The sequence below is a fragment of the Rhinopithecus bieti genome, unplaced genomic scaffold (genome assembly GCF_001698545.2).
Source record: "Rhinopithecus bieti isolate Rb0 unplaced genomic scaffold, ASM169854v2 scaffold_47444, whole genome shotgun sequence".
Classification (NCBI taxonomy): Eukaryota; Metazoa; Chordata; class Mammalia; order Primates; family Cercopithecidae; genus Rhinopithecus; species Rhinopithecus bieti.
Genome location: NW_016819781.1, coordinates 1,177,312 through 1,189,120, shown reverse-complemented (window position 1 = coordinate 1,189,120; position 11,809 = coordinate 1,177,312). Strand labels below are relative to the sequence as shown.

Below are 11,809 nucleotides of genomic sequence, written 5' to 3'. Positions count from 1 at the left end.
GGTGGCTCAAGCCTGTAATCCCAGAACTTTGGGAGGCCGAGACGGGCGGATCACGAGGTCAGGAGATCGAGATCATCCTGGCGAACACGGTGAAACCCCGTCTCTACTAAAAAATACAAAAAACTAGCTGGGTGAGGTGGCGGGCGCCTGTAGTCCCAGCCACTCGGGAGGCTGAGGCAGGAGAATGGCATGAACCTGGGAGGCGGAGCTTGCAGTGAGCTGAGATCCGGCCACTGCACTCCAGCCTGGGCGACAGAGCGAGACTCCGTCTCAAAAAAAAAAAATAAAAAAAAAATAAGAAAACCCAGGAAATACCCTTCTTGACATCAGCCTTGGCAAAGGATTTATGGCTGAGTCCCCAAAAGCAATTGCAACAAAAACAAAAATTAACAAGTAGGACCTAATTAAATTGAAGAGCTTCTGCACTACAGAAGAAAGCATCAATGGAGTAAACAGGCAACCTACAGAGTGGGAGAAAATACTTGAAAACTATGCATCTGACAAAGGCCTAGTACTCAGAATCTATGAGGAGCTTAAACAAATCAACAAGCAAAACACAAATAACCTCATTAAATAGTGGGCAAAGGACACGAATAGACACTTCTCTAAGATGACAATAAGCAACCAACAAACACGAAAGAAAGCTCATCATCACTAATCATCAGAAAAGGCCAATCAAAACGACAATGAGATCCCATCTCACACCAATCAGAATGGCTTTTTTTTTTTAATTTTTGTATTTTTTGAGATGGAGTCTCACTCTGTCGCCCAGGCTGGAGTGCAGTGGCATGAGCTCAGCTCACTACCACCTCTGCCTCCCAGGTTCAAACAATTCTCCTGTCTCAGCCTCCCAAGTAGCTGAGACTACAGGCGCATGCCACCATGCCCGGCTAATTTTTTGTATTTTTAGTAGAGACAGGGTTTCACCATATTGGTCAGGCTGGTCTCAAACTCCTAACCTCCGGTAATCTATCCGCCCCAGCCGCCCAAAGTGCTGGGATTACCTCAGTCACTGCCTTCGGCCAGAATGGCTATTATTAAAGAGTCAAAAAATAACACATGCTGGCAAGGTTGTAGAAAAACACAGAATGCTTATACACTTTTTTAGGAATGTCAATTAGTTCAGTTACTGTGGAAAGCAGTTTGGAGATTTCTCTAAATGTCTTAAGTCAAGAGTCGCAGTTTTCAGCACCTTCTCACAAAAATAGTTCAGAAACAGTGATCTTATTCTCAATTCCCTTGTTAACCCACATTATAATTATTATAATACTGATGATATATTCTAATAAAATAGACTAGGATTTACTACTTTATAAATAGTAATGACCCCATGATATTATTATGGAGAGTACTGAGATCAAATAAATCATCCTGCATTGTACCTAACTCATGAAATCATTATTATACTAAAAAGATACCTGAATATATATTTTAATACATGTGGGTATATAATTTTCTATATCTTAAAAAGTTTAGTAAAATCCTGATAACATTTCAGAGGAACCATAACTTTATGTGTATCTAAAAACAGTTTCCGTAGAGACATGAAAATGTTTAACATAATTTACAGTAGTAATCATTTGGAACAACTCATATATTTTCTGTATCTCAAAGCCATGCAACACTGGTAGTCCCAGGCCTATGTTTAGGGGCCACGTCATAAATATCTTGAAACAAATTGCTCTCAGCTTATACTCTAAGAGGCCCACATGCTGTGAGACCAACTGCAGACCAGCAAACTCATCACCCCTAACCAAGGGTGTGTATTCAACAGCTGGAACCACATCCAGATTGCTGGCCTGATTCCCATTTTCTTTCTCATGCTCTTTCCTCTCCACTGTCTGCCTATGGTTGCATTTCCATAGACCGTATTAAAATTATGCACCTGTATCCTACATTTTTTATTTAAAATTCCAAATCTCATGTTAGTGACACCTGGAGTTGAATCATAGTAAAAACTTGTGACCAGAATGGTAGACACATACTATGAGAAAAGTAGAACCAAGTTTCTAAATAAGATAAATATATATTTACTAGATGTGAAATGCATTATGTGTATTATTTATTAGCCATTACATTTATTGTGTGGATTTACTGTGAAAAAAAGTGTTCATTATGGTCTATATGAAAGTGTAGATTTTATGTTAGATTTACTAGTCTCATAAAAACAACTTTCATTGTGAAATTTCCTTTTAGCATATTTTAATGTCAAGGTACATAAATTATTAGATATGCGTTACATAATTCCATGAGTTATAAATTTAAGCATCCTAAACTCTTCAACCCAAGGAGTCTTTGTACATATGTTCTTGAATGTGAAGATTTATGGTTCTAGGCTCATTTCTGTGCCTGTCCTTGGCAATGTCACAGACCTCTTTGGATCTAATTCTAGATGTGTAAAATAAAGAATATGAATTACATCTAGTTCTCAAATTATGTTCACACAAAACATGGGACAGCTGCACAGAAATTTGGCTGTGTTTCCCTAATTTGCAGAAGAAAATGAGTTATTTTCTTCATTCAATATATTTCTCCCATAATTTTTGCCAACTTTGTAACGCTGTAACTGTTACCACTTAACTCTAAAAGGAATAAACTCAAAAAGAGAACAACTTGCAAACAAATAAGGAGGAGAATTTTAAAACAAAATCACGCATCTTTTTAACTAAAAAAATATGGTCAGATATTCATAGTTATCATTTTCCATTGCATGCTGAATATGTTAGGATTCTTGCTAGAAAAAATTTGCAGTTCACAGAATAGAAGAAACATTTTATTTCAACATGTTTGGCAAAGAGTTAAATTTGTCACAAACATGTTAGCCATGACTTCCAATTTCCCTATCCAATGCCTGAACAACTTGCTTGGAAACTATTGGTCTTAAAGTCCTTTCAAGTTTTCTCCAGTTCAAAGATTAATAATTATTTGCAGGTCTGCGGTGTGAAGAAAATATAAATGAGTGTAGCTCCAGTCCTTGTTTAAATAAAGGAATCTGTGTTGATGGTGTGGCTGGCTATCGTTGCACATGTGTGAAAGGATATGTAGGTAAGATGTTTCCAGTCTTCCCAAGTTGTCTTAAAATCTTGTAAACCACCACAAATTAGTACATTTCTTAACATGATATATATTAATGTGAATGTTTGGATTTTATGACTGCATGGTGATTATGTAAGAGAAAGTATTCATTTTTTGAGGAAATATATGCTGAGATGTTTGGGGTGAAAGGGCACGCAGGTCTGCAAAACTCTCAAATGGTTCAGCAAAAAATAATTTGTGTATGTGGTATGTGTGTGTGTGTTAAGGCAAACTTTCAAGAAGGAACTGGAGACATATGTAATATCATATTACAGACAGATGCACAATAATATGGTTTAAAAGTGTATGCTTAATTGCTAAAGGGTAAATCCAAGAAAGAAAGTGGCCAGTAAAGGAAAAAGGCAAGATCAAAGAAACAGGCAAGTTTTGAATGGCTAGCTTTATTTCTTAACATTATCTCAATTAGATGTCTGTTACCAAACTTAATTTCAAAAAAAATAAGATTTAAAAAAGCAGATTATCGGCTGGGCATGGTGGTTCATGCCTGTAATCCCAGCATTTTGGGAGGCCGAGGCAGGTGGATTACTTGAGCTCAGGATTTCAAGACCATCTTGGCCAAAATGGTGAAACCCTGTCTCTACTAAAAAAAATACAAAAATTAACCACGTGTGGTGATGGGTGCCTGTAGTCCCAGCTACTCAGGAGACTGAGGCAGGAAAATCGCTTGAATCCAGGAGGTGAAGTTTGCAGTGAGCCGAGATCGCGCCACTGTACTCCAGCCTCGGAGACAGAGCGAGACTCTGTCTCAAGAAAAAAGAAAAAACTCAGAGTCCACAAAAAAATGACTTGCAAAAGCCAGAGCCCATTACAGAATGGATCTCAAACCAGTTTGATGGGCCAGTGGCTCCACAGCCTGCATTCCAAGCCTCTAGAAGCAGCATCCTCCAGGGAGTCAACACTTTAATTACAGTGTTCCCAGGGAGTTAATCATTTGGGCTGTTTCTCTTCCTTCTCCATCCTCAGGCCTGCATTGTGAAACAGAAGTCAATGAATGCCAGTCAAACCCATGCTTAAATAATGCAGTCTGTGAAGACCAGGTTGGGGGATTCTTGTGCAAATGCCCACCTGGATTTTTGGGTACCCGATGTGGAAAGAACGTGGATGAGTGTCTCAGTCGGCCATGCAAAAATGGAGCTACCTGTAAAGACGGTGCCAATAGCTTCAGGTAAAGGCTAAGTCTGATTCTTTTCACTTTTTTTTTTTATTTTTCTAAACTAGTCAGTGTTTCTGCAGCCTTTATGGAGTATTGCTTTGAGTCTCAAGTCAGCCATTTTCAAATGCTGGCCCGAGGATAGGCTACAGTTGAATATTCCCACCGCCATTTCTGCCTCACTAAGCCCCGAGTAGAGCCTACCATTTTAAAATAGGCAACCTGTTATGGCTTAAGTTTCCCGATGATTCTGATGCACAGCCATGTTTGGGAACTAACATTCTATACTGGGAAAGTCATAAAAGATGAAAGGAAATATAATTACTCAGAAGCAAACACAGTAGCACTAGACAAAGCCCATATTTTATTTATTTATTTATTTTTATATTTTTGAGATGAAGTTTTACTCTTGTTGCCCAGGCTGGAGTGCAATGGCGGGATCTCAGCTCACTGTAACCTCCTTCTCCTGGGTTCAAGCGATTCTCCTGCCTCAACCTCCCGAGTAGCTGGGATTACAGGTGCTCGCCACCAGGCCTGGCTAACTTTTGTATTTTTAGCAGAAATGGGGGTTTCACCATGTTGGCCAGGCTGGTCTCGAACTCCTGACCTCAGGTGATCCACCCGTGCTTTAGCTGAAGTTTTTATACCAGATAAAATCAAAATGGAATCTGCAGTCATATTGTGATAGTGCTCATCTATATTCTATGTCCACAATTTTGAAACTTTTTTAGTAACCTTTTGTTAAAAGAAATCTAACATGAATGTAAAAAAGTAAAATAATAAAAGCTAAGCTTTTGTGGCTGAAAATAGTAGTGTTTGAGGGGAAGAAAGACTATGTCTCCCTGAGGCAGCTCTTAAGTGTCAGTAGAATACAGTTTGAAAAACAACCCTCTCCTGTTGTCATTATCAAGACTATCCTGTTCCATCCCCCACTCTTTGCAGGGGAGTACAGAAGACAGCACATCTGTAATACACAAGACAGATTTCTCTTGCTTACAAAATTTTAGAAAACTGTATTGTCCTCAAGGTGCTGCTGGTGTTATAAGTTTACAAAAGTAAAAACCAAAAAAGAACAAAAGAGGTCTAGCCCAATTGCAACATTTCCCAATCCCCTTCCTTCTAGTTCAGCCCCCTTCCATTACCATCCTCCCACAATATCCTCACCTTCAATATGGAAATGAAGTCTTATCATGTAGCGCTGCTTTCTTATGGGTATTTGACATTTTCTGGCATATACCTAACTGTAGGCAATGAGAAGTTTCCAGATGAACAACGAGTTCCAAACTCTTTCCTGGGTTTAAAACGATTGATGAATACCAAAGTTGTCTAAATCCTAACTAGAAGAAAGGTGAAAGTACACGCTCCCAATTCAGAAGGAATGTAGGTTGTTGACAAAGTGAATCTATTTCATAGATGAGGATATGATAGTGTTGTAATGACACCAAACACAGGAGGACAAAGGTGAGTGAAATTATCGTCAAAATAGATTTACCATCAAATGCATAGACCCAGTAAAGATCCCCCAATTTCAAATGAGAGTTTTGCTTAAATCCATCAACCACCAGTTATTCCTGTTAGTCACTGTTAGGTCAGTATCAAAGAGGTTTTCATATGAACATGCTAGTAATGATAACATTAACTTGCATTTAGTGGACCAGTCTTTTTAAATTACAAACTATTTCAGTCACACGGAAAATTACAAAGAATAATAAAAGTCATGTACTGATCACTGTGATTATCAAACCTTAGTATTTTGCCATATTTGATTCACATCTTTTGTTTTAAAGACATAAGTTCTAAAGGTAGGGCTGGATTCCCTTCAACACACGCACGCATACACATGCGTGCGCACACACACACATACACACACACACATACTCACCTTCTTCCCCCAGCAGTAATCACTGTCCTGAAGTCTGAATATATCTTTCTTATTCGGGTTTATATTTTGGTACATATATGACTTCTATAAACAGTATATAACTTACATGTTACATAAGTGGCATCATAACATAGATATTCTTTTTGCCATTTGTTTTTTTTTTTTTTTTTCCACACAGCATATTTTCAAGTATTATCAAGGTGGTTACATTTGGCTCTGGTTTGTTCATTTCAATTGCTCCTTAGTATTCCATTACATGATGGACTTAATTACGCTATGATTCATTTTCTCATTCTCCTCTCCATAGACATTTAGAATGATGCTGCTATGAACATTTGTTATATGGTCCCTGTGCACCTTGTGTAATTATCTCTTAGAGCAGAAAACAAGAAATGGATTTATAGGGCTCTGGGAACACAAACTCTCAACTTCTCAGGACATTGCCAAATTGTAGTCCTACTCACTATATGGGACTTTCTATTTTATGACACTCCTGTCAACATTTGACATTACCAGATATACCTTCCATTCTGATGAGTTTTAAATGGTTTGTTGCATAGCACAGAAACTGTATAGCATCCTGATTAAGAAAAAGGATATAGGTTGATTCAAAATCCCACTCCACCACTTGGTAGCAATAGAACTTGGGCAAATTCTTTAACCTCTCTGAGCCACAGTTTAGCTCATCTGTAAAATGGGAATAATACTAGTATTGCCTCATTGTTATGAAAATTGGCTTAACATATAAAAGCCTTTAGAACAACATCTGAACTTTTCATATTTTTCTGAGAACTCCTATGAGGAGAGAAACCACAATGTGTGAATTATATTTCACCTGGACCAGAACTACTTTCTACTTTATTTTTGCTACTATAACATTTCTAATACATCTTATCTTATATAGGTTGAATCAGGTGAACTGGAAAAAGTAATCTACAATTAAAGCACTTTGATGTTGAAAATATGTTCCAGCATTTTGATTTTCAAAGTCTTTTCAGATAAGATTGTCATAAATGGGAGACTTCCTACAACTGTACTAATTGTTACAACATTCTGTTTTCTTTCAGATGCCTGTGTGCAGCTGGCTTCACAGGATCACACTGTGAATTGAACATCAATGAATGTCAGTCTAACCCATGTAGAAATCAGGCCACCTGTGTGGATGAATTAAATTCATACAGTTGTAAATGTCAACCAGGATTTTCAGGCAACAGGTGTGAAACAGGTATATATCAACTCAGTGTTATTAATAATACTAAAAATAGTACTGTAATAACAATACCAATTTTGCCTGCACCAAGCACTGCCCATAGGCCAAAAACTATGCCAAAGACTTTGTACTCATTTAATCTTCACAGCCATCCAACAAACTAGGTACTACTACTATTATCCTCAGTGGCACAGATGATAAAATTAAAGCTTAAAAATTTAGGGGGGAAATAGAGAAAACTGAATTTAATAGAGCTCTTCACATTCTACTTATTTATAATAAAAAGGATACTTTGATAAGCCGCTTGACTTCAGAGGTGAGAATCCATGAACATGTTTGAGAATCAGCAGATCAAATCTAAATACTTTCTCAGGAGACTAGAGTCTTTTAGCTGTAAGACTTGTTTTATTGAGTGGGCTATGCAGGTTTGGGGCAGAGCTGAATTGCTCATGAAATAGGGAAAAGCCAGAGTCCTAAATAGGGTAGCATGTTACCCTTGCAGATTCTCCTCCTTCTCTCCTGTGACATCAATTACTTCCTCTCTACTGAGTCATTCTCATTAGCATACAGACATACTTTAGTATCTCCTGGCTTTAGTAGCACTTCAGTTCCACCTCTCCTTCCAACTACTTCCTGTTTCTCTGCTTCCTTTTGCTATTGAATGCTTTTCCTATCTTGTATACTCACTGATTATTTTGTTTAAAAGAATGCACTATGTATTTTGTAAATAATATTTATTTAATTTTGAAACTGCTTCTTAGGTAAATAATCATATTCACTGAAATGAGCTTCTTTGACAATAGCACTGCTTCCTTTGACAATTGGAAATGTCTTCCAAGTGCCATCACCTGCACGCTTTTCTTATTCATTACAGAACAGTCTACAGGCTTTAATCTGGATTTTGAAGTTTCTGGCATCTATGGATACGTCATGCTAGATGGTGTGCTCCCATCTCTCCATGCTCTAACCTGTACCTTCTGGATGAAATCCTCTGATGACATGAACTATGGAACACCAATCTCCTATGCAGTTGATAATGGCAGCGACAATACTTTGCTCCTGACTGATTATAATGGGTAAGCAGAAGCGTCGGGAAGGCTGTGCTTAAGACCTTATCTTGGAGCCAAATTAGAACTGACATTGAGGATGGGAAATGGGAAAGTAGAGGGTCAGTTGTTCTCAGAAAACAGCAGGGTATCAATAATCAAATGGAGCATCTGAGCAAGTTCTGTAAGAAGGTAAAATTTTAGTGATAATACCTCAAACATGTATTGTGTTTTGCTGTTTACTAAGTATTTTCATATGTATTACTTCTGATATTCACAATGACCTGAGGAACTGTGCCCATTTTACAGAGAGTGTAATAAAGTTTCAGAAAGTCTAAATGACGTGCCCCAAATCTCACACCTTGGAAGTAGCAGGGCTAAGTCTCAAACTCTGACTCAAATACTGATGCTCTTTCTTTTATATAATAGGACCTCTCAAAGTTAAGGGATTTCAGTGACATCATTGACCCTTGGGAGACCAGTGTATTGCATACAAATCAGTATACAAACTCAGTATGCATATTTTTTTAGAATCCATTAATTCCAACTTCGGGGTCCCATCCCCCTGGGTTGTCACGAGAGCCAACCTTAGTTGTACCCAGAGTCTTGCCAAAGAGCCACAGACTTAAGCAGAACTTCCATCACTGGTCAACTGTCCGGATTATTTATCACTGAGCTGTCCACTGACCCAGCCTTTATGGTCCCTTTAAAACCACTGCTTTTTAAACATATGAAATCCTTGGCAAAACGTCAGGTTCATAACTTCAATGTGGTTAGATTCTGTGGTGCACCACATGGTCTTTTCCTCTCAGATCCACCGAAATTCTACTTATGAGCAGGTTGTTGGTGTTCAAAACCCACTGAGCTTTTTTTTTTCTATCCCCAATCCAGGGGAATCTCACTATTCTGGTAGAAATCTCCCATCCTCGAATACTATTCTTCTTTATTTACTAGATCTGTTAAAAAAACAAAAATCCAAGAAGTTTGCAAAAACCCTCCTTTGAGACAAAATATAGAGAGAGAACCTGTTGCCTCCTTGAATAAGGAGAGAAACTGGAAAAATGCAGAAAGGAAACCATTAATATCGCAAAAACTATTTTTTCATAAACATCTGTAAACAAGATCTGATAAGATACTGGGAGAAGTAGTCAATGAATTTTTATCTTCATCATCAACTTTCCCTAATTGTTTCTTTTTCTCCATTTGATTTTGAAGATTTTTCACTTTAAACTGCTTATTAGCTTTGTTATTTCCCTGAATGACACAGTTGTTGGAAACATCTTCTGGCTGGCCATCCTTGTTTCAAATATTCTTTTCTTTGGATCGGCATACTTTGTCTGACATATGACTGCATGAGCAACTGTCTTAGTCCATTCAGGCTACTACAATAAATAGCATAGACTTGGTGGCTTGTAAAGAACAGAAATGTATTTCTCACAGTTCTGGAGGCTTCAAGATCAAGGTGCCAGCATAGTTAGTGTCTGGGGAGGCCCTACTTTCCTGTCCACAGATGGCACCTTCTTACTATGCCTTCACATGGTGAAGGTGCAAGTGGTCTTGTCAGAGCCTTCATGACCTAATCACTTCCCAAAGACTCCACCTCCTAATCACATTGGTGATTACATTTCAATACGTAAATTTTGAGAGCACACAAGAGAGCACACAAATATTCATACCACAGCAGCAACCATCAAACAGACTTATTGTTTGTTTGATGAAGCATCTACAAAACATCTGAAATTTGTTCTTGGTCTTAAGAAACTTACATTCTGGAAGAAGGATGTCAGTCTGGCATTTACACAATTCTCACCCTTTCCATTCTTGACTCATTCTCTCCAAAACAGCCAGTTGGTAAACTGTCTCAAATTGGAGCAACTTCTCCTGGCTCATCCTAAGACTTTTTCCTACCCCTCAGTGTTTAAGAACGCAAACCAATTTTCAGTGAGCGCAATCAAGTATAATTAGTAAATAAAATCTGCTTTTACAAAATGTGACCAAATGGAGAAAAAAAGAAGAGTAATGGGTTTACACGAAGTACTTTACCCACAAAAAAAAAGGAAAAGAAGAAAAATAGTAACATGCCCCACAGTAAGGATTGCAACATATGGCTAATGACTACATTCCCTGGAATCTTTCTCTCCACAGCTGGGTTCTTTATGTGAATGGCAAGGAAAAGATAACAAATTGTCCCTCAGTGAATGATGGCAGATGGCATCATATTGCAATCACTTGGACAAGTGCCAATGGCGTCTGGAAAGTCTACATCGATGGGAAATTATCTGACGGTGGTGCTGGCCTCTCTGTTGGTTTGCCCATACCTGGTATGTTTTAACAAAATGAGTATAATTCTGTTGAACTGTAGAGGTGATGCTCCTTAAATGGACATCAGGTTTGCTGGCATTTTTGTCCTTGGTTTCAAACAAAGATTAACGGCTCTCTCTCTCTCATTTCCTACTCCCTGATTATCCTAACTGTGGGTTATTAGAAGCTTTTTTCCTAGGTAAGCTGTTTGCCTCTCTGTGTGAGAAATGCCTTTGAAGATCTACATTAAGACTACCAAGAAGCATGCTGAACTAACTGCTGGTTGCTAAACTGTCTTCCAAGGAGATTAATTACTGGTATTTTTTGTTTATTTTAAGGATTGTTTTGTTTTGTTTTGTAATCAGTATATAAGCAGGACCATGGCCATCCATCTTTTATGGCCCTTTTCAAATAGATCTTGACCTGTCTTCTAAAAAATACTTTTTAATAAATATCCCAGGAGTTTTAGTTTGAAGAATTGCAAACTAAATTTCATTAGGTGACCCAGGTTCTCAGCATTGTACATGGCAATAAGCTTGTTCCATCTGGATACATCTATAGAAATATATGCATATGACATTACTTTTTACTTTGCTCATTTGTTTCAGGTATACAAAATGGTGCCTAGATAAAAGAAAATTAAATAGACAAAAATGAATTAAAGTATTAGAAACTGACTAATATATTCTAGAAGTAAGTTGTATGAAACTAGGATAAGTATACTAATAAATATAGTACAAAAATACTAAACTTCATAAAAATGTGATGAGATGCCTTTGCAAAGCCTCAAATACAATACTTATTTTATTTATTAGAAATTATTGGCTGGGTGCAGTGGCTCAGGCCTGTAATCCCAGCACTTTGGGAGGCTGAGGCGAGTGGATCACGAGGTCAGGAGTTTAAGACCACCCTGGCCAATATGGTGAAACCCTATCTCTGCTAAAACACGCAAAAAAAAAAATTATCCAGGTGTGGTGACAGGTGCCTGTAATCCCAGCTACTTGAGGGGCTGAGGCAGGAGAATTGCTTGAAAACCCAGGAGGTAAAGGTTGCAGTGAGCCAGGATCACACCACTGCACTCCAGCCTGGGCAACAGAGAGGGACTCTGTCTCAAAAAAAAAAAA

At 38.0% G+C, this 11,809-nt stretch overlaps 1 protein-coding gene across 1 annotated transcript in view; it reads left to right on the top strand.

Moving 5' to 3' along the window:
- Nucleotides 1–11,809, top strand: part of SVEP1 (sushi, von Willebrand factor type A, EGF and pentraxin domain containing 1) — a 101,798-nt gene that overhangs the window by 9,504 nt on the left and 80,485 nt on the right. Inside the window, exons 5-9 of the mRNA XM_017859241.1 lie at nt 2,932–3,045; nt 4,060–4,261; nt 7,196–7,353; nt 8,213–8,414; nt 10,530–10,705. Of these exons, the coding sequence (XP_017714730.1) occupies nt 2,932–3,045; nt 4,060–4,261; nt 7,196–7,353; nt 8,213–8,414; nt 10,530–10,705 (852 nt within the window). The remainder of the gene's footprint in view (nt 1–2,931; nt 3,046–4,059; nt 4,262–7,195; nt 7,354–8,212; nt 8,415–10,529; nt 10,706–11,809) is intronic.